The 24,015-nt window shown below is 48.6% G+C and overlaps 1 protein-coding gene across 1 annotated transcript in view; it reads left to right on the top strand.

Moving 5' to 3' along the window:
* Positions 1 to 1,849: 1,849 nt before the first annotated feature.
* The window catches only part of LOC124112170 (WD repeat-containing protein 76-like), a 65,699-nt gene continuing 43,533 nt past the window's right edge, over positions 1,850 to 24,015 (top strand). The window contains exons 1-6 of the mRNA XM_048385953.1: positions 1,850 to 1,975; positions 6,687 to 6,761; positions 7,414 to 7,485; positions 8,757 to 8,894; positions 9,546 to 9,734; positions 11,876 to 11,965. Coding sequence (XP_048241910.1) covers positions 1,856 to 1,975; positions 6,687 to 6,761; positions 7,414 to 7,485; positions 8,757 to 8,894; positions 9,546 to 9,734; positions 11,876 to 11,965 — 684 coding nt within the window. The 5' untranslated portion in view covers positions 1,850 to 1,855. The remainder of the gene's footprint in view (positions 1,976 to 6,686; positions 6,762 to 7,413; positions 7,486 to 8,756; positions 8,895 to 9,545; positions 9,735 to 11,875; positions 11,966 to 24,015) is intronic.

The following is a 24,015-nucleotide window of genomic DNA, read 5'->3' as shown; positions in this document are numbered from 1 at the left end:
TAGTCGCGTGGTCAAGCTCAAGTATAATGTTTAATGGTTACTTTAATTGTGTATGATTTTGTACTTGCATTTCTAATTTAACTATTATCATTGGATTTATAATACAATTATTTACATTTTTGGATCCGGTCGGTCGAGAATAAATAAAAAAATCAGTGTCGACTGAGGAGAAAATACCGCCAAGAAGCTGGGAACTTCAACGAGGTCCATCAATGCGCAGGACACGTTATAGGAGTATTTGTAACAATTGTTTCGGTAGTGAGACATAGAAAGATTGTAGTACTTTACAACAGGGGTGTGGTCGTGTGCTGCTCTGATGACCTGAAACATCCAACATACATAAAACACCTGCACCAACAGCACCCAGGAGGGAGGAGTTTCAAAATGGCCGCAGAGTCCAGGCTCCATAAAATATGCAGACTTGGGGCAATGTACTTATCTGACTGGTTGACAGTCCGAGCAAAGTCGCCGTGCACGACCATCCGATCCACTTATGACAAGCTTAGGTTAAAAATGCAGGAGACTTATTCTAACCTGGAGTGTGAGTGAGTTGGGAATAAATCCGCTTTGAACAGTATTCCAGTTTTATCACGGTGTGTCAGCTTGATGTGGGAGAAAAGCCGGAAGAGATGCAGGTCTTAGACGTTTACCACTTTGGTGAAAGTCGCGAGCACGGGTATGGTGCTGATATGCCTAGAAACATAAGCGAGGCGAACCGGGATTCGAACCCACAATCATAGGCTTCTGGCGTTCCCAAGAGACGCAACTCTGCACAGCGAACTGCAGCGCCTTAGACGTCTGCGCCCGTTCGTCAACACTCGCTACTCGGCTTGTCCCGGAATAACACGAGTTGGTCACGAATGGACTGCGCCAACAGTGCCACTTCCAACCTGGAGTCATCTGTGGATGAAATATACCAGAGTCGTTCAAACATATATAATATAAGTCTACACACTCAGTGAGTGAGTACGGTATTACGCCGCGTTTAGCACTATTCCGGCAATATCATGGCGGAGGATACCAGAATGGAATTCACCCATATGGAGAATCGAAACCGGATCTTCGGAAAACGCTTTTCCACAAGGCTACCCCACCGCCTCTGTCCGAAAACGAAAAGGTAATATAGATACCTTTCCGTTTAGGGTATGCGTTTCTTTTGGAATTGAGTATATGGGTTGCGAGGATTGTACGGCTTATCAATTTCTGTTTTCTTGGCACGGCAAGGTGGGATTATGTCCCCTGAAATAGATTTCGTTTACCGTATTCGACGTAATAAGCGCCCCACTTTAATAAGCACCCATGGCAATATTTGCTAATATATTGGCTAGTGAACAATCCCAATTAGCACCCCTTCCGATTGATCAATGTACACAAGACTTTTTTTATTCGCCTATAATACGCAGCCGTGTGTTATATGCACCCTTTATTATGGGTAATTAAATTCTGGAAAATATATCTGTCGTATATAAACATTTCAGGCCGTCAGCATAAACCACGAAATTTACGATCTATCAACTCTGTGTTATTTCATTAAAATAATATTCTAATTAGAGCCCCCTATTTAAAATTTTGAGAGCGCCCTGGGCGCTTATTACGTCGAATACGGTAATTAAAAAATTAATGTTGAGATTATGTAATAGATGATCATATGAACTAGAAATATGTAAATTCTCATGATTATACAATGTTCTTAATTAATTCCATACAACCTGGCAGTGACACCAACCAAAACATATGCTCCCCGAAACTGTTTTTTCAAGTATGTTACGCAAGAACTTTGCGTTCCTGTTCTGTTTACAGACGGGTTACTCAAATGCTTTCAAATCCAGAGTTGGGGCGCACATGTCAACATTGCATGACATTTTCGCGGGAGTTATCTGCAGAAGTTAAGGAGACATTTTTTCTGAAACATTGGTACTCTGACTTACATTTTGGCAAAATGCCAGTCCCACCCAGAAGACGTTCAAGTCGCACAGTAAGTAATGCTAGAAACCACCAGAACAGTTTGAACATGTCAGATAGTGAGATACCAACATATTCATTAAATACAGTTGCACTCCTAATTGGTTCAATCAAAGACGCATATGGATCTATATACGTATTTGGTTCAATGTGACTTTACAGAGCGCATTACCAATGTCATTGGATCATGTTTGAAATAGCTGTTTGTCATTTCACAGTTGAAAAACATGAATTAATTATGGGTGATAAATTTAGGGCATTAAACATGATCCTGTACTCGTGTCTTGAATTGTTTAAAGTTTTTCTTCACTTGAATTTGGGTATGTAGCGGCCATAAAATTTCCGAGTCCCGTGATGGGATTCGAACCACAGACCTTCTGATCCGAGGTTGGACGCCTTGTCCACGTGACCAAAGAGGTAAACCCCCGTCAGCAAGCTGACAAGGTATGGATGTCATCTGTGGGTTGACTCTACGCCCTGCTACAGGTAGATTGACAATCGTTACTTGCAACGTTTTGAAAGAAAGATCAATTGACAGTTTTCATTATTTTTGCTGGCCATTTCTTATGCAGGCCTATTGTAGACAAGTAGGTACAGGAGATTTTATGGGCCCTATGCACCGTGCACAAAAGAAATTGAAGCTTGTACTTTGCCTGGCACAAATGCAGTTCTCGGATGGTTAAAAAGGAAAAATTAAATAATTATTTAACATAGAAAAGAAGCACACATAAAAGAACCATGGTTGACATTCTCATAAGTGAGTGAGCGAGTGAGTATGGTTTTACGTCACTTTTAGCAATATTCCAGCAATATCACGGCGTGGGACACCAGAAATGGGCTTCACACATTGTACCCATGTCGGGAATCGAAACCCGGGTCTTCGGCGTGACGAGTGAACGCTTTCACCACTAGGCTACCCGACTGCCCCACATTTTCATAAGTAGCACATGTCGCTATATAAGTGCAATAATCTTGGACGCTATGTTACACCCAATTTCACCTCACCTCACCTCATAAGTAGCTGACATTACTCATGTTAAGATATCATATTACTTGCTTGATTACATGTCATTGTATTAAAATTGCATGATCGATGCTCATGATATCAATCCCTGGAGCTGATGGGATCGTTCTTGATATGGGCACCGTCGATATGTACCAAGGGTACAACTGGATATGTCAAAAGGTACCCAGAGTTTTATGTTTACATCTTTTGTACCCAGCTTCTTTGTTTTGGTACCTAGGGCTTGGTCTCGACTAGTTTCGTACTTGTACGATGTTCATGCTGCCATAAAAGGGTTAGTATCCAGTCACATTCTGGACAAAATAGCTGCTTTCTCCACTATTCCTCAAGAAGAAGTATACAGTTTTCTTTCTGGGTATCATTCACAAGTTTCTTCTTTAATAGATCGCCATGATTCCTGTTTAGTTCCAGGGCGGTCGGGTAGCCTAGTGGTTAAAGCGTTCGCTCGTCACGTCGAAGACCAGGGTTCGATTCCCGACATGGGTACAATGTGTGAAGCCCATTTCTGGTGTCCCCCGCCGTGATATTGCTGGAATATTGCTAAAAGCGGCGTAAAACCATACTCACTCACTCCTGTTTAGTTCCAAATATCGTGAGTTTCCCAATTCATCATTTCCAACTGCAAAGTTACTCATGTTGTCTTCTGGCCTCGAAACCATAGTTATAATGAAGGAACAGGTCGCCCAGTCGTCTAAGGCGACGCAATTAAGTTTGCAGAGTTGCCTTTTGTAGGCACGACAGAAACCTATGATCATGGGTCCAACCCCGTAAAACTTCTGGACCAGACAATCCAGTGATTGATGTCATGAGCATCAATCCACATACAGTCAAGTCTCGCTAATCCTACACTCGTTAATCCGACAATTGGCTTTATCCGATACTAATGATTGGAACCGATTAAATCAGTACTATTTAGACCCGTTACACTGACATACTCGCACTCCGACTCCGACACACCTAATTTGCAACAAATTACCGAAATCACTCATTAATTAGTCTTGTTAATCCGACACAGCGATCAGCGTACATCATCTGTGCTCGAGTACACAGCCCGTGTTTGGATGCAAGATGAATCTTAAGCTTTCCAGTTCTTGTTTTAAACTTGAGACTTCCATTCCAGACTATGTTTTTAACGAACGTTGATAGTAACTTGATGCTATACTTAATTTCGTTTATCCGACACACTTGTTAATCCGACATAATCATATGCAACCAACCATGTCGGATTAACGGGACTAAGTCAGCAACTTAACAACCTGATCCCGTTAGTAGCCTTGTACGACATGCATAGTTGCCTCTTACGGCAAGCATGGATCTCCACAGAGCACGGAAAGACATGAACATATATCCATGGTACAATTTGATATGCTGTAAGTCATGAGAATGATGCAAAAACGTGAATGTCCTCTGCTCCCATTGATAAAGTGACACATATTTATCTGCACATATGAGAGTATATTGTCATGACTGAAACTGACATATTAGAAAGCTTGCAATAAACAACGTTATTGAGCGCTAGATTTAGACAGTGCTCCTTGCTAAGATCTGCAGTTTGTCTACACAAGTTGATGAAGCAGTTATGACTGTCAGTAACCGTGTATGATGTAATTACCATTTTTTTACCGGTAAAATTAGGTTTGGACCGGTAATTCATGTGACTGCCAGTCCCTGTGGACCGCAAATAAAGTACCTTATAAATATTAGATATTTTCCCTCTTGTCTATTTTTAGTGCAAGGAAATAACATTTTGCTTTGCTTTGAGGTTAAATATATACTTGTAGTGACTTAGTCTCGAAATACTCAAAAACAAAAGAGAAAATTGTGACTGAACTTTGTGTGAATGATGTGTAGATCTAACTAAGTTACTTCAGAGATGACGTCATTGCATTGAACATGATGTTGAAAGAATAAAAACCAAGCAATTTTTTCATTCATTTATTTATTTGTTGAAAGATGGGACTGACAAAGATTAGGTGGGACTGGTAAATTTTAAAGTTGCCAGTCCTGGTGGACGGGCTGTTTCAAACGCCAGCGAGAACACTGTCTTGGTAACCTGTCAAATAATCTAATGACTTATAATTGCAAACAAAACACTGCTCACCTACATAGTGAACATGCATGGTAAAGCAGAAAGGAGTCGTGGTGAATACATATCGCTCTTGTTTACCATCAAAGGATTGCACTCCGTCATGTAACAACACCTGCAGCCTGTACAATCTCATGTGAATGTGTGATATTGGAATCTCCTGCTTTTAATTTCATGTCAAACAGTTGAAATCAAGTTAGTGTGTGAGTGAGTGAGTAGGGTTTTACGTCACTCATAGTAATATTCCAGCAATACCATGGGGGACACCAGAAATGGGCGTCATACTTTGTACCCATGTCAGAAATAGAACCCGTGACAAGTGAACACTTTAACCACTTGGCTGCCTGACCGCCCCTTAAGTGAAGATAACAAGTGATATTATCATACCTTCATGACAGAATGAAGAGATGTGATTGGTCCACGTGATCTTGATAAAATGCGACGTATCCGTACTTGGAGGGGAATAAATTTCGCAGCAGGAGAATAAATCCTTTATACCCCGCCACGAACAAGACAGGCTGCACGTGGATTTCTTAGAGGGAGATTAAACCCCTTATACCCCGCTTTAGAAGCAAAAAGACACACCCTTTTTCTGAGTCAGTGAAAGTCATGTGACATAGCACAAGCCAACCTCATTTCAATCTAACAGCAGTTTTCTATCAGTTTTGAATTTGTTTTAATTCTTTTACAATGTTATATTAAAATATATTGGTAAGATAAATTCACTATAGCAGCATCACTGGATTATCTAGTCCCGATTTTATTATTTACAATCTGTTGTCATATTGCTGGAATGTTGCTGAGTGCGGTGGTAAAAAAGAAACAAATAACAAACTATATGAGTTGCAAATAAACAAATGCTTACTTGATTTTGCTTGGAATAATAATGTTTAGAACTGCTTGGAATATTAATGTTTAGAACTGCTGCGAATATTAATGTCTAGAACTACTTGGAATATTATGTTTAGAACTGCTTGGAATATTAATGTTTAGAACTGCTTGTAGTATTAATGTTTAGAACTGCTTGGAATATTATGTTTGGAACTGCCTGGAATATTAATGTTTAGAACTGCTTGGAATATTATGTTTAGAACTGCTTGGTATATTATGTTTACAACTGCTTGGAATATTAATGTCTAGAACTGCTTGGAATATTAATGTTTAGAACTGCTGCGAGTTTTAATGTCTAGAACTACTTGGAATATTATGTTTAGAACTGCTTGGAATATTAGTGTTTAGAACTGCAGGGAATATTAATGTTTAGAACTGCTTGTAGAATTAATGTTTAGAACTGCTTGGAATATAATGTTTAGAACTGCTTGGAATATTAATGTTTAGAACTGCTTGGAATATTAATGTCTAGAACTACTTGGAATATTCTGTTGAGAACTGCTTGGAATATTATGTTTAGAACTGCTTGGAATATTATGTTAAGAACTGCTGGGAATATTAATGTTTAGAACTGCTTGGAATATTATGTTTAGAACTGCTTGGAATGTTATGTTAAGAACTGCTTGGAATATTAATGTTTAGAACTGCTTGGAATACTATGTTTAGAACTGCTTGGAATATTATGTTTAGAACTGCTTGAAATATTATGTTTTGCTACTTTAGAAAGTGGATACAAAGGAGAATGTGGATCCGGCTGGAGGACGAAGATTTTCCAGGTCCAAGAGGCTACTCAAAGAGGTAAGCAATCATGTCCAAGGGTTATTTAATTTAATTGACTTTCACCCGGTGTGTTTTGTTTGTTTATTTGTTGTTTAACGCCACACTCAGCAATATTCCAGCTGTATAATGGTGGTCTGTAGATAATCGAGTATGGACCAGACAATCCAGTGTTTGATATCATGGGCAACGATCCTCGCAATTGAGATACGATGAAATGCATCAACCAAGTCAGCAAGCCTGACCACCGATCCAGTTAGGCGCCTCTTACGACAAGCATGGGTTGCAGAAGACCTATTTCTAACCCGGATCTTCACGGGTTCACCTTGTGTGAGTTCACTGGATTACGAACCTTTACTCGCTGAGACAGCACAATTTATTAAAATTTGCGTAGTAACTAAACAAAAGAAACACAATCATTGATTTTTGACTATCCCTGCATTTCATTCATGTAAGTCTGTAAATCCGAATTGTACGTGTTTCCCGACTAATGGTTTGTATGTCCTTGTTGTGACCATTTTGATCCGGGAAATTTGTCACTAACACTGTAACACATTAAACCTCTTCATGTTGCACCTCTTGGTCCGCTAATTTTGCTTTTAAGGCCGAAAATATCCGTTTTGCGTTTCTTCTTTTGAAGAGTATATTAGGAATTCATGTTTTGCTACTTTAGAAAGTGGATACAAAGGAGAACGAAGATCCGTTTGGAAGACACAGATCCAGATCCAAGAGGCTACTCAAAGAGGTGAGCAATCATGTCCCAGGGTTATTTAATTTAATTGACTTCCACCTTGTGTGTTTTGTTTCTTTGTTTTCCCAGCATCACTGTTACATAAGCCTGTAAATGCTCAATGAAGGGAATGAGTTGGCATGCTGTGATGGATAATATTGAATTGGTTGTAGTGATTCAAACAAGCTTTGACATCCAATGGGGCTTGCAGTGAAAATTATTTGCACACTTTATCAGTTTTTGTGTATAGGCATCTTCCCGAGGCAAGGGAGTTAACTGACTTTAAAAGTCCAGTTTCCACCCTTGTCGAAATAGGCTGGTATTATGGAGTTACATTTTGGCTGGACTAACGAGTCTATGCATAGTCCAATCAAAATCGCGCAACGAATTCGAAATCCGGTTCGTAGACTGTCGTGCTGATTTCTGTTGATTGCAGGATTTGCAAAGAATGTGCACCGCCAACTCGTTGTCAACAGATATTTTCCAAATCTTTTCATGATTTTAATCATAGGTGCTCACGTGATTTGATGCACTTTGCGATGTAAGACCCGTTTTATCACTACATAGATCCTGATTATCGATCTGATCGTCTTGTCTGGGCGCCTCCATTTTGTTTGAATCAAATGCAAGTGATACGAGAGGTGGAATCTGATTGGTCCATAGGAGAGGTTTAGAAGTGACATAACGCGTAATAGCCACTGGTGGTGCTATGATTGAGCACAGGAATTCCAGCCTAGTTCGGCAAGGGTGGAAACTGGACTTTGAAAGTCAGTTAACTCTCTTGCCTCGGGAAGATTGTGTATAGGATGCAATGATTATGGAAAACTCTGAGATATGTTTGTTATAAAGGTTGACTCGATGAAGGATTGGGAGGTAACAATGTGGTATCTTGCTGACTGGTTTCCCCGTGGACTGGCAAGACTGCAGAATCCAATATTTACAGACAGTTGGGATAATGTTGCAATGTTGCTGTATGTGGCGTGAAACGAGTGGGTGAGTGAGTGAGTGTATGGTTTTATGCTGCTTTTAGCAATATTCCAGCAATATTACGGTAGGGAACACCAGAAATGGGCTTCACACATTGTACCCATATTGGGAATTGAACACGGGTCTTTGGTGTGACGAGCGAACGCTTTAACACTAGGCTACCTGACCACCCCTAAACAATAGTGAGTCACATGATGTTATGGGTACTCTAGCACTTCATGGTGAATTGAAGTGTTGTTAATGTCAAGTTTTTGTCTTTGATTTTGTGGAATGTTCTTATTGTATTTTGAAATGTTCAGCTGGAGCCTAACTTGTGGAAAGATGAAGCAGGTGTAAAGATAAGAGTCACTCGTGGAAGGAAGCGATCCGTCACTTTCAACATGTCACCTACCATGTCGATAAAGTCTGAATCTACAGAGTCTGACACAGATGTTGAAGTAAGTAAACTGATATTGCAGCAGTGGAAATGTGTTAAGCCACAAATTCTCACAAGTTGATGGATGACGAAGTGCAGCAAATTGTGTGATCTCTCCTTCAGCTGTGTGAGGCTACACTGGCCGTGAGTTCCCTCCCTTAGCTGTGTGAGGAGACACTGGCCGTGAGTTCCCTCCCTTACCTGTGTGAGGATACACTGGCTGTGAGTTCCCTCCCTTAGCTATGTGAGGATACACTGTCCGTGAGCTCCCTCCCTTAGCTGTGTGAGGACACACTGGCCGTGAGTTCCCTCCCTTAGCTGTGTGAGGATACACTGGCCGTGAGTTCCCTCCTTTAGCTGTGTGAGGATACACTGACCGTGAGTTCCCTCCCTTAGTTGTGTGAGGATATTTTAGCAATATTCCAGCAATATTATGGCAGGGAACACCAGAAATGGGCTTCACACATTGTACCCATATCGGGAATTGAACACGGGTCTTTTGTGTGACGAGCGAACGCTTTAACACTAGGCTACCTGACCGCCCCTAAAACAATAGTGAGTCACATGATGTTATGGGTACTCTAGCACTTCATGGTGAATTGAAGTGTTGTTAATGTCAAGGTTTTTGTCTTTGATTTTGTGGAATGTTCTTATTGTATTTTGAAATGTTCAGCTGGAGCCTAACTTGTGGAAAGATGAAGCAGGTGTAAAGATAAGAGTCACTCGTGGAAGGAAGCGATCCGTCACTTTCAACATGTCACCTACCAGGCAGTCGTCGCCTCAGAAGACGCCATCACCCTTGAAATCTATCAAACTGAAGCGGAAAAAGTCTGAATCTACAGAGTCTGACACGGATGCTGAAGTGAGTAAACTGATATTGCAGCAGTGGAAATGTGTCAAGCCACAAATTCTCACAAGTTGATGGATGATGAAGTGCAGCACATTGTGTGATCTCTCCTTCAGCTGTGTGAAGATACACTGGCCGTGAGTTCCCTTCCTTAGTTGTGTGAGGATACACCGGACGTGCATTCCCTCCCTTAGCTGTGTGAGGATACACTGGCCGTGAGTTCCCTCCCTAAGCTGTATGAGGATACACTGGCCATGAGTTCCCTCCTTCAGCTGTGTGAGGAGACACTGGCCGTGAGTTCCCTCCCTTAGCGGCATGAGGATACACTGGACGTGCGTTCCCTCCCTTAGCTGTGTGAGGATACACTGGCCGTGAGTTCCCTCCCTTAGTGATATGAAGATACACTGGCCGTGAGTTCCCTCCCTTAGTGGCATGAGGATACACTGGCTGTGAGTTCGCTCCCTTAGCTGTGTGAGGATACACTGGCTGTGAGTTCCCTCCCTCAGCTGTGTGAGGATACACTGGCCGTGAGTTCCCTCCCTTAGCTGTGTGAGGATACACTGGCTGTGAGTTCCCTCCCTCAACTGCTAGGATACACTGGCTGTGAGTTCCCTCCTTCAGCTGTGTGAGGATACACTGGCCGTGAGCTCCCTCCCTTAGCTGCATGAGGATACACTGGCCGTGAGTTCCCTCCTTCAGCTGTGTGAGGATACACTGGCCGTGAGCTCCCTCCCTTAGCGGCATGAGGATACACTGGCTGTGAGTTCCCTCCCTCAGCTGTGTTAGGATACACTGGTCGTTAGATCCCTCCCTTAGCCGCATGAGGATACACTAGCCATGAGTTCCCTCCCTTAGCTGTGCGAGGATACACTGGCCGTGAGTTCCCTCCCTCAGCTGTGAGGGTACACTGGCCTTGAGTTCCCTCCCTTAGCTGTGTGAGGATACACTGGCCGTGAGTTCCTTACCTTAGCTGTGTGAGGATGCATTAGGCTTGATTACCCTCCCTTAGCAGTGTGAGGATAAATTGGCCATGAGTTCCTTCCCTTAGCTGTGTGAGGATACACTGACTGTGAGTTCTTTACCTTAGCAGTGTGAGGATTAATTGGCCATGAGTTCCTTCCCTTAGCTGTGTGAGGATACACGGACCATGAGTTCCTTACCTTAGCTGTGTGAGGATACACTGACTGTGAGTTCCTTACCTTAGCTGTGTGAGGATACCCTGACCGTGAGTTCCTTACCTTAGCTGTGTGAGGATACACTGACCGTGAGTTCCTTACTTTAGCTGTGTGAGGATACACTGACCGTGAGTTCCTTACCTTAGCTGTGTGAGGATACACTGACTGTGAGTTCCTTACCTTAGCTGTGTGAGGATACACTGACCGTGAGTTCCTTACCTTAGCTGTGTGAGGATACACTGAACGTGAGTTCCTTACCTTAGCTGTGTGAGGATACACTGACCGTGAGTTCCTTACCTTAGCAGTGTGAGGATTAATTGGCCATGAGTTCCTTCCCTTACCTGTGTGAGGATACACTGACCGTGAGTTCCTTACCTTAACTGTGTGAGGATACACTGACCGTGAGTTCCTTACCTTAGCTGTGTGAGGATACACTGACCGTGAGTTCCTTACCTTAGCTGTGTGAGGATACACTGACCGTGAGTTCCTTACCTTAGCAGTGTGAGGATTAATTGGCCATGAGTTCCTTCCCTTACCTGTGTGAGGATACACTGACCGTGAGTTCCTTACCTTAGCTGTGTGAGTATACACTGACTGTGAGTTCCTTACCTTAGCTGTGTGAGGATACACTGACCGTGAGTTCCTTACCTTAGCTGTGTGAGGATACACTGACCGTGAGTTCCTTACCTTAGCTGTGTGAGGATACACTGACCGTGAGTTCCTTACCTTAGCAGTGTGAGGATTAATAGGCCATGAGTTCCTTCCCTTACCTGTGTGAGGATACACTGACCGTGAGTTCCTTACCTTAGCTGTGTGAGGATACACTGACCGTGAGTTCCTTACCTTAGCTGTGTGAGGATACACTGACCGTGAGTTCCTTACCTTAGCTGTGTGAGGAGACACTGACTGTGAGTTCCTTACCTTAGCTGTGTGAGGATTAATTGGCCATGAGTTCCATCCCTTAGCGGCTTGTCATTTCAGATGGAAGAAGATGCCGTGGCGTATGAGAAGATGCGTCAGGAAAACATCAGAGCCAATGCAGCTTTCTTGACACAGCTGGGAATACAGGAGGTGGGTTATGTTTTATAATCTCTATTTTAATTGTTTTTGTAAAGGCTTGTTGAATACCACTTAGTATGCATGGTGGTGTACTGTATCATCAGAGGCAGTAGAATCACCACACTATCATGACCATCAAGAATGCTGAATACTGTTAAATCAGATGTCTGGGTTGTATTTTTTTTGTCGTTGTCAGGCCAAACAGCAGTTTCGTGAACTGGTAGCGACACCAAAAAAGCTGAAAACAACACCAAAGAAGCTGAAAGGATTATACAAGTGAGATCGGATGGTTACTTTGTGTGTCATCATGGGATGTACCTGGGATGTACCTGGGGATGCACCTGGGGATGTACCTGGGGATGTACCTGGGGGTGTACCTGGGGATGTACCTGGGGATGTACCTGGGGGTGAACCTGGGATGTACCTGGGATGTACCTGGGGACGTACCCGGGGGGTACCTGTGATGTACCTGGGGGTGTATCTGTGGCTGTACCTGGGGATGTACCTGGGGGTGTATCTGGGAATGTACCTGGGAATGTACCTTGGAATGTACCTGAGGGTGTACCTGGGGATGTACCTGGGGATGTACCTGGGGGTGTACCTTGGATGTATCTGGGATGTACCTGGGGATGCACCTGGGGATGTACCTGGGGTTGTACCTGGGATGTACCTGGGGGTGTATCTGTGGCTGTACCTGGGGGTGTATCTGGGAATGTACCTGGAATGTACCTTGGAATGTACCTGAGGGTGTACCTGGGGATGTACCTGGGGATGTACCTTGGATGTATCTGGGATGTACCTGGGGATGTACCTGGGGTGTACCTGGTATGTACCTGGGGGTGTATCTGTGGATGTACCTGGGGTTGTATCTGGGAATGTTCCTGGGAATGTACCTTGGGGTGTACCTGAGGGTGTACCTGGGGATGTACCTGGGATGTACCTCGGGGTGTACCTGGGATGTACCTGGGGATGTATCTGGGATGTACCTGGGGGTGTATCTGGGATTTACCTGGGGATGCACCTGGGGATCCACCTGGGGTTGTACCTGGGGGTGTACCTGGGATGTACCTGGGGATGTACCTTGGGATGTACCTGGGATGTACCTGGGGGTGTACCTGGGAATGTACCTGGGGGTGTACCTGGGATGTACCTGGGGGTGTATCTGGGATGTACCTGGGGGTGTACCTGGGAATGTACCTGGGGGTGTACCTGGAAATGTACCTGAGGGTGTACCTGGGGACGTACCTTGGGATGTATCTGGGATGTACCTGGGGGTGTATCTGTGGATGTACCTGGGGATGTACCTGGGGATGTACCTGGAGGTGTACCTGGGAATGTACCTGGGGGTGTACCTGGGGACGTACCTTGGGACGTACCTGGGGTGTATCTGTGGATGTACCTGGGGATGTACCTGGGTGTGTACCTGGGTGTGTACCTGAGGGTGTACCTGGGGATGTACCTGGGGATGTACCTGGGATATACCTGGGGATGTACCTGGGGGTGTACCTGGGATGTACCTGGGGGTGTACCTGGGATGTACCTGGGGATGTACCTGGGGATGAACCTGGGATGTACCTGGGATGTACCTGGGGACGTACCCGGGGGTGTATCTGGGATGTACCTGGGGGTGTATCTGTGGCTGTACCTGGGGGTGTATCTGGGAATGTACCTTGGAATGTACCTGGGGATGCACCTGGGGATGTACCTGGGGGTGTACCTGGGATGTACCTGGGGGTGTACCTGGGGATGTACCTGGGGGTGTACCTGGTATGTACCTGGGGGTGTATCTGTGGATGTACCTGGGGTTGTATCTGGGAATGTTCCTGGGAATGTACCTTGGGGTGACCTGGGGATGTACCTGGGATGTACCTGGGGGTGTACCTGGGATGTACCTGGGGATGTATCTGGGATGTATCTGGGATGTATCTGGGATGTATCTGGGGGTGTATCTGGGATGTACCTGGGGATGCACTTCGGGATGCACCTGGGGTTGTACCTGGGGATGCACCTGGGTTTGTACCTGGGGGTGTACCTGGGATGTACCTGGGGGTGTACCTGGAGATGTACCTGGGGATGTACCTGGGGATGTACCTGGGGGTGTACCTGGGATGTACCTGGGGGTGTACCTGGGATGTACCTGGGGATGTACCTGGGGAAGAACCTGGGATGTACCTCGGGGTGTACCTGGGATGTACCTGGGGGTGTACCTGGGAATGTACCTGGGATGTACCTGGGGGTGTATCTGGGATGTACCTGGGGGTGTACCTGGGAATGTACCTGGGGGTGTACCTGGAAATGTACCTGAGGGTGTACCTGGGGACGTACCTTGGGACGTACCTGGGGATGTATCTGGGATGTACCTGGGGGTGTATCTGTGGATGTACCTGGGGATGTACCTGGGGATGTACCTGGAGGTGTACCTGGGAATGTACCTGGGAATGTACCTGGGTGTGTACCTGGGGACGTACCTTGGGATGTACCTGGGGTCGATCTGTGGATGTACCTGGGGGTGTACCTGGGAATGTACCTGGGGATGTACCTGGGATGTACCTCGGGGTGTACCTGGGAATGTACCTGGGGAGGTACCTTGGGATGTACCTGGGGGTGTACCTGGGGATGTACCTGGGATGTACCTGGAGATGTACCTGGGGATGTACCTGGGATGTACCTGGGGATGTACCTGGGGGTGTACCTGGGATGTACCTGGGGGTGTACCTGGGATGTACCTGGGGATGTACCTGGGGAAGAACCTGGGATGTACCTCGGGGTGTACCTGGGATGTACCTGGGGGTGTACCTGGGAATGTACCTGGGATGTACCTGGGGGTGTATCTGGGATGTACCTGGGGGTGTACCTGGGAATGTACCTGGGGGTGTACCTGGAAATGTACCTGAGGGTGTACCTGGGGACGTACCTTGGGATGTACCTGGGGATGTATCTGGGATGTACCTGGGGGTGTATCTGTGGATGTACCTGGGGATGTACCTGGGGATGTACCTGGAGGTGTACCTGGGGATGTACCTGGGATGTACCTCGGGGTGTACCTGGGATGTACCTGGGGGTGTACCTGGGAATGTACCTGGGATGTACCTGGGGGTGTATCTGGGATGTACCTGGGGGTGTACCTGGGAATGTACCTGGGGGTGTACCTGGAAATGTACCTGAGGGTGTACCTGGGGACGTACCTTGGGACGTACCTGGGGATGTATCTGGGATGTACCTGGGGGTGTATCTGTGGATGTACCTGGGGATGTACCTGGGGATGTACCTGGAGGTGTACCTGGGAATGTACCTGGGAATGTACCTGGGTGTGTACCTGGGGACGTACCTTGGGATGTACCTGGGGTCGATCTGTGGATGTACCTGGGGGTGTACCTGGGAATGTACCTGGGGATGTACCTGGGATGTACCTCGGGGTGTACCTGGGAATGTACCTGGGGAGGTACCTTGGGATGTACCTGGGGGTGTACCTGGGGATGTACCTGGGATGTACCTGGAGATGTACCTGGGGATGTACCTGGGATGTACCTGGGGATGTACCTGGGGGTGTACCTGGGATGTACCTGGGGGTGTACCTGGGATGTACCTGGGGATGTACCTGGGGAAGAACCTGGGATGTACCTCGGGGTGTACCTGGGATGTACCTGGGGGTGTACCTGGGAATGTACCTGGGATGTACCTGGGGGTGTATCTGGGATGTACCTGGGGGTGTACCTGGGAATGTACCTGGGGGTGTACCTGGAAATGTACCTGAGGGTGTACCTGGGGACGTACCTTGGGATGTACCTGGGGATGTATCTGGGATGTACCTGGGGGTGTATCTGTGGATGTACCTGGGGATGTACCTGGGGATGTACCTGGAGGTGTACCTGGGGATGTACCTGGGATGTACCTCGGGGTGTACCTGGGAATGTACCTGGGGACGTACCTTGGGATGTACCTGGGGGTGTACCTGGGGATGTACCTGGGGGTGTACCTGGGGATGCACCTGGGGATGTACCTGGGGGTGTACCTGGGGATGTACCTGGGGTTGTACCTGGGAATGTACCTGGGGGGTGTACCTGGGGACGTATCTTGGGATGTACCTGGGGACGTACCTTGGGATGTACCTGGGGATGTACCTGGGATGTACCTTGGGATGTACCTGGGATGTACCTTGGGGTGTACCTGGGGATGTACCTGGGGGAGTACCTGGGATGTATCTTGGATGTACCTTGGATGTACCTGGAGATGTACCTTGGGATGTACCTGGGGATGTACCTTGGATGTACCTGGGGGTGTACCTGGGATGTACCTGGGATGTACTTGGGGACGTACCTTGGGATGTACCTGGGAATGTACCTTGGAATGTACCTGAGGGTGTACCTGGGGATGTACCTGGGGATGTACCTTGGATGTATCTGGGATGTACCTGGGGATGTACCTGGGGTGTACCTGGTATGTACCTGGGGGTGTATCTGTGGATGTACCTGGGGTTGTATCTGGGAATGTTCCTGGGAATGTACCTTGGGGTGTACCTGAGGGTGTACCTTGGGATGTACCTGGGATGTACCTCGGGGTGTACCTGGGATGTACCTGGGGATGTATCTGGGATGTACCTGGGGGTGTATCTGGGATTTACCTGGGGATGCACCTGGGGATGCACCTGGGGTTGTACCTGGGGGTGTACCTGGGATGTACCTGGGGATGTACCTGGGGATGTACCTGGGATGTACCTGGGGGTGTACCTGGGAATGTACCTGGGGGTGTACCTGGGATGTACCTGGGGGTGTATCTGGGATGTACCTGGGGGTGTACCTGGGAATGTACCTGGGGGTGTACCTGGAAATGTACCTGAGGGTGTACCTGGGGACGTACCTTGGGATGTATCTGGGATGTACCTGGGGGTGTATCTGTGGATGTACCTGGGGATGTACCTGGGGATGTACCTGGAGGTGTACCTGGGAATGTACCTGGGGGTGTACCTGGGGACGTACCTTGGGATGTATCTGTGGATGTACCTGGGGATGTACCTGGGTGTGTACCTGGGTGTGTACCTGAGGGTGTACCTGGGGATGTACCTGGGGATGTACCTGGGATATACCTGGGGATGTACCTGGGGGTGTACCTGGGATGTACCTGGGGGTGTACCTGGAGATGTACCTGGGGATGTACCTGGGGATGAACCTGGGATGTACCTGGGATGTACCTGGGGACGTACCCGGGGGTGTATCTGGGATGTACCTGGGGGTGTATCTGTGGCTGTACCTGGGGATGTACCTGGGGGTGTATCTGGGAATGTACCTGGGAATGTACCTTGGAATGTACCTGGGGATGCACCTGGGGATGTACCTGGGGGTGTACCTGGGATGTACCTGGGGATGTACCTGGGGATGTACCTGGTATGTACCTGGGGGTGTATCTGTGGATGTACCTGGGGTTGTATCTGGGAATGTTCCTGGGAATGTACCTTGGGGTGTACCTGGGGATGTACCTGGGATGTACCTGGGGGTGTACCTGGGATGTACCTGGGGATGTATCTGGGATGTACCTGGGGGTGTATCTGGGATGTACCTGGGGATGCACCTGGGGATGCACCTGGGGTTCTACCTGGGGATGCACCTGGGTTTGTACCTGGGGGTGTACCTGGGATGTACCTGGGGGTGTACCTGGAGATGTACCTGGGGATGTACCTGGGATGTACCTGGGGATGTACCTGGGGGTGTACCTGGGATGTACCTGGGGGTGTACCTGGGATGTACCTGGGGATGTACCTGGGGAAGAACCTGGGATGTACCTCGGGGTGTACCTGGGATGTACCTGGGGGTGTACCTGGGAATGTACCTGGGATGTACCTGGGGGTGTATCTGGGATGTACCTGGGGGTGTACCTGGGAATGTACCTGGGGGTGTACCTGGAAATGTACCTGAGGGTGTACCTGGGGACGTACCTTGGGATGTACCTGGGGATGTATCTGGGATGTACCTGGGGGTGTATCTGTGGATGTACCTGGGGATGTACCTGGGGATGTACCTGGAGGTGTACCTGGGAATGTACCTGGGTGTGTACCTGGGGACGTACCTTGGGATGTACCTGGGGTGTATCTGTGGATGTACCTGGGATGTACCTCGGGGTGTACCTGGGAATGTACCTGGGGACGTACCTTGGGATGTACCTGGGGGTGTACCTGGGGATGTACCTGGGGGTGTACCTGGGAATGTACCTGGGATGTACCTGGGGATGTACCTGGGATGTACCTGGGGGTGTACCTGGAGATGTACCTGGGGATGTACCTGGGATGTACCTGGGGATGTACCTGGGGGTGTACCTGGGATGTACCTGGGGATGTACCTGGGGAAGAACCTGGGATGTACCTCGGGGTGTACCTGGGATGTACCTGGGGGTGTACCTGGGAATGTACCTGGGATGTACCTGGGGGTGTATCTGGGATGTACCTGGGGGTGTACCTGGGAATGTACCTGGGGGTGTACCTGGAAATGTACCTGAGGGTGTACCTGGGGACGTACCTTGGGATGTACCTGGGGATGTATCTGGGATGTACCTGGGGGTGTATCTGTGGATGTACCTGGGGATGTACCTGGGGATGTACCTGGAGGTGTACCTGGGGATGTACCTGGGATGTACCTCGGGGTGTACCTGGGAATGTACCTGGGGACGTACCTTGGGATGTACCTGGGGGTGTACCTGGGGATGTACCTGGGGGTGTACCTGGGGATGCACCTGGGGATGTACCTGGGGGTGTACCTGGGGATGTACCTGGGAATGTACCTGGGGGGTGTACCTGGGGACGTATCTTGGGATGTACCTGGGGACGTACCTTGGGATGTACCTGGGGATGTACCTTGGGATGTACCTGGGATGTACCTTGGGGTGTACCTGGGGGTGTACCTGGGGGAGTACCTGGGATGTACCTTGGATGTACCTTGGATGTACCTGGAGATGTACCTTGGGATGTACCTGGGATGTACCTGGGGGTGTACCTGGGATGTACCTGGGATGTACTTGGGGACATACCTTGGGATGTACCCTGGGATGTACCTTGGGGTGTACCTGGAATGTTCTTGTACCTGGGATGTACCTGGGGATGTTCCTGGGGGTGTACCTGGAATGTACCTGGGGACGTACCTTGGGATGTACCTGGGGGTGTACCTGGGGATGTACCTGGGGATGTGCCTTGGGATGTACCTGGGATGTACCTGGGGGTGTACCTGGGATGTACCTGGGGAGTACCTGGGATGTACTTGGGGACGTACCTGGGGATGTACCTGGGGGTGTACCTGGAATGTTCCTGGGGATGTACCTGGGATGTACCTGGGAATGTACCTGGGGACGTACCTTGGGATGTACCTGGGTGTGTACCTGGGGACGTACCTTGGGATGTACCTGGGGTGTATCTGTGGATGTACCTGGGATGTACCTCGGGGTGTACCTGGGAATGTACCTGGGGACGTACCTTGGGATGTACCTGGGGGTGTACCTGGGGATGTACCTGGGGGTGTACCTGGGAATGTACCTGGGATGTACCTGGGGATGTACCTGGGATGTACCTGGGGGTGTACCTGGAGATGTACCTGGGGATGTACCTGGGATGTACCTGGGGATGTACCTGGGGGTGTACCTGGGATGTACCTGGGGATGTACCTGGGGAAGAACCTGGGATGTACCTCGGGGTGTACCTGGGATGTACCTGGGGGTGTACCTGGGAATGTACCTGGGATGTACCTGGGGGTGTATCTGGGATGTACCTGGGGGTGTACCTGGGAATGTACCTGGGGGTGTACCTGGAAATGTACCTGAGGGTGTACCTGGGGACGTACCTTGGGATGTACCTGGGGATGTATCTGGGATGTACCTGGGGGTGTATCTGTGGATGTGCCTGGGGATGTACCTGGGGATGTACCTGGAGGTGTACCTGGGGATGTACCTGGGATGTACCTCGGGGTGTACCTGGGAATGTACCTGGGGACGTACCTTGGGATGTACCTGGGGGTGTACCTGGGGATGTACCTGGGGGTGTACCTGGGGATGCACCTGGGGATGTACCTGGGGGTGTACCTGGGGATGTACCTGGGAATGTACCTGGGGGGTGTACCTGGGGACGTATCTTGGGATGTACCTGGGGACGTACCTTGGGATGTACCTGGGGATGTACCTTGGGATGTACCTGGGATGTACCTTGGGGTGTACCTGGGGGTGTACCTGGGGGAGTACCTGGGATGTACCTTGGATGTACCTTGGATGTACCTGGAGATGTACCTTGGGATGTACCTGGGATGTACCTGGGGGTGTACCTGGGATGTACCTGGGATGTACTTGGGGACATACCTTGGGATGTACCCTGGGATGTACCTTGGGGTGTACCTGGAATGTTCTTGTACCTGGGATGTACCTGGGGATGTTCCTGGGGGTGTACCTGGAATGTACCTGGGGACGTACCTTGGGATGTACCTGGGGGTGTACCTGGGGATGTACCTGGGGATGTGCCTTGGGATGTACCTGGGATGTACCTGGGGGTGTACCTGGGATGTACCTGGGGAGTACCTGGGATGTACTTGGGGACGTACCTGGGGATGTACCTGGGGGTGTACCTGGAATGTTCCTGGGGATGTACCTGGGATGTACCTGGGAATGTACCTGGGGACGTACCTTGGGATGTACCTGGGGGTGTACTTGGGATGTACCTGGGGATGTACCTGGGGGTGTACCTGGGATGTACCTGGGGAGTACCTGGGATGTACTCGGGGACGTACCTGGGGATGTACCTGGGGATGTACCTGGGGGTGTACCTGGGGGTGTACCTGGTATGTTCCTGGTATGTTCCTGGGGATGTACCTGGGATGTACCTTTGATGTACCTGGGGATGTACCTTGGGATGTACCTGGGATGTAGCTGTGGATGTACCTGGGGGTGTACCTGGGATGTACCTGGGGACGTACCTTGGGATGTACCCTGGGATGTACCTGTGATGTACCTTGGGGTGTACCTGGAATGTACCTGGGGGTGTACCTGGAATGTACCTGGGGATGTACCTGGGATGCACCTGGGGATGTACCTGGGGATGTACCTGTGGGTGTACCTGGGATGTACCTGGGGATGTACCTTGGGATGAACCTGGGGATGTACCTGGGGATGTACCTGGGATGTACCTGGGGATGAACCTGGAATGTACCCGGGATGTACCGGGGGGTGTTTCTGGGGATGTACCTGGGGGTGTCCCTTGGGATGTACCTGGGGATGTACCTGGGGATGTATCTGGGATGTACCTGGGGATGAACCTGGAATGTACCTGGGGATGTACCTGGGGATGTACCTGGGATGTACCTGGGGGTGTTCCTGGGATGAACCTGGGGACGTAACTTCGGATGTATCTGGGATGTACCTGGGATGTACCTTGGGGTGTACCTGGAATGTTCTTGTACCTGGGATGTACCTGGGATGTACCTGGTATGTACCTGGGGATATATCTGGGATGTACCTGGAATGTACCTTGGGATCTACCTGGGATGTACTTGGGGATGTACCTTGGGATGTACCTGGAATGTACCTGGGATGTACCTGGGGATGTATCTGGGATGTACCTGGGATGAACCTGGGATGTACCTGGGGGGGTACCTGGAATGTTCTTGTACCTGGGATGTACCTGGGGATGTACCTTGTGATGAACCTGAAGATGTACCTGGGGATGTACCTGGGGATGTACCCGGGATGTACCGGGGGGTGTATCTGGGGATGAACCTGGGGGTGTACCTGGGATGTACCTGGGGATGTACCTGGGGGTGTACTCGGGATTTACCTGGGGATGTAGCCGGGGTTGTATCTGGGGATGTACCTGGGATGTATGTACCTGGGGATGTATGTCCCGGGGATGTTTGTACCGGGGGATGCATGTACCAGGGATATATGTACCGGGGGATGCATGTACCGGGGGATGTATGTACCAGGGGATGTATGTACCGGGGATGTATCTGGGATGTACCTGGGATGTACCTGGGGGGGTACCTGGAATGTTCTTGTACCTGGGATGTACCTGGGGATGTACCTTGGGATGAACCTGGGGATGTACCTGGGGATGTACCCGGGATGTACCGGGGGAAGTATCTGGGGATGTACCTGGGGGTGTACTCGGGATTTACCTGGGGATGTAGCCGGGGTTGTATCTGGGGATGTACCTGGGATGTATGTACCTGGGGATGTATGTCCCGGGGATGTTTGTACCGGGGATGTATGTACCTGGGATGTATGTACCTGGGGATGTATGTCCCGGGGATGTTTGTACCGGGGGATGCATGTACCAGGGATGTATGTACCGGGGGATGCATGTACCGGGGGATGCATGTACCGGGGGTTGTATGTACCAGGGGATGTATGTACCTGGGGATGTATGTACCGGGGATGTACCTGGGGATGTATCTGTGGATGTACCTGGGGATGTACCTGGGGACGTACCGGGGATGTACCGGGGGATGTATGTACAGGGGGATGTATGTACCGGGGATGCATGTACCGGGGATGTACCTGACAGCTAATTGTTGCAGGAAGCTGAGAGTCCAGGGAGCCCCACCACAGAGGCAGAGTCTGCGTATACAGAAAGTGGCGGCACCAGAACTCTGCTATACGCCGCCAAAACTGCTGCCAAAACCGCCAAAGGTACATGTAAGATTGTCAGTACAGTGTCAGGGTAGGGTAGCCTAGGAGTACAAGCGTTGGCCCATCACTCTGAAAACCCAGGTTCTATTCCCCAAATACACTCTGGGCAGATGCTCTACCACTAACTATGGAGATGGTCAGTGGTTAACTATGAAACACTGCATTCTGACATTGATAATAATTACATACAAGAAATCACACTACACAGTAAAACCTTGCTAAACCAGCACCATTCCAGGTAATGAGGGATATCCCTGTTCCGTCTATATTATAACGCAAGAATTTTTGTAAGGTAAATATCCTATATTGGGAATAAACGTTGTATTAATCGAAGGTAAGCTAGTCTAGTTTTTAAGACATCACATATTTGTTTCGTGTCTGGCGGGCCATTTCGTAACAGGATTACGAAATGCAGTCCGATATCCCAGACAACAGCAACATGTGAACAGGACGTATTTCGGCCAAATCCAACTGTTTTTAATTCTGGAAAAGACCCCAAGATGCAGAGGTCTTCAAGCACAGGTATGGGAATTGATGTCCCCAATACCTTCCCAATTGATATCTCCAAAGTTGTCTTCACCTGTGAAAGGTCTCAGCTACACCCCTTTTAGACATGGATTTCAGAATCTTAGACAATTACCGTATTCAACGTAATAAGCGCCTGCGGCGATATTTGGTTATATATTGGCTAGTGAACAATCCCAATTAGCACCCCTTCTGATTGACCAATGTACACAAGACATATTAACCCTTTCGCCCCGACTGCCCGATTTATCGGGCAGGATAAACCGTGTCCCAGGACCCGGCTGCCCGAAAAATCGGGCAGCATAAGCCGAGGCCCAGAACCCGGCTGCCCGATAAATCGGGCGGCGCGAGCGTGTTTACAAAATCGCTCTTTCTACTTCCTTTCTCATGTGTAATCTCGTTCTAAATATGGAAACGAGATCAACACGTATTGACACGTCATTCGATGGAATTTCCCCGTCTTTTTGGCGCAAAAATCGCGGGTATGTCACCTGTTTTCGCGACAGGTATTTTTCTCGCTTGAATCGTAAATCAAGCGTAATGGCGGCCAACTACGATTCGGATAGCGATCAGATGATTAACAACGACTATATCGGGAATAAAATGTGTTTGAATTGAATAATTTACGCGAAGGGGAGAGGGAATTTCGCGAATATTTTCGTGAAGATTTTGACGGTTTCGACGAGGTGTCCCCCCCCCCCCGCCAACTTTCGAGAATGGGAGTGGCAGATGGACACACGACAGTGGAGACATGAGGGATTTTGAAGAGGCGACCGGATTCAAGAATATATATTGACACGGTGAGTGAAGAGTCGTGCTATTGATTTTTTCCAACTGTTTTACAATGATTCTGTGTTTGAACAGATTATCAGTGCGACGAATGAGAATGC

Source organism: Haliotis rufescens, unplaced genomic scaffold (genome assembly GCF_023055435.1).
Source record: "Haliotis rufescens isolate VD_foot unplaced genomic scaffold, xgHalRufe1.0.p SCAF_6, whole genome shotgun sequence".
In the NCBI taxonomy this organism is placed as follows: domain Eukaryota; kingdom Metazoa; phylum Mollusca; class Gastropoda; order Lepetellida; family Haliotidae; genus Haliotis; species Haliotis rufescens.
The sequence above is the reverse complement of the archived record's forward strand: the minus strand, read 5'-3'. Positions and strand labels throughout refer to the sequence as shown.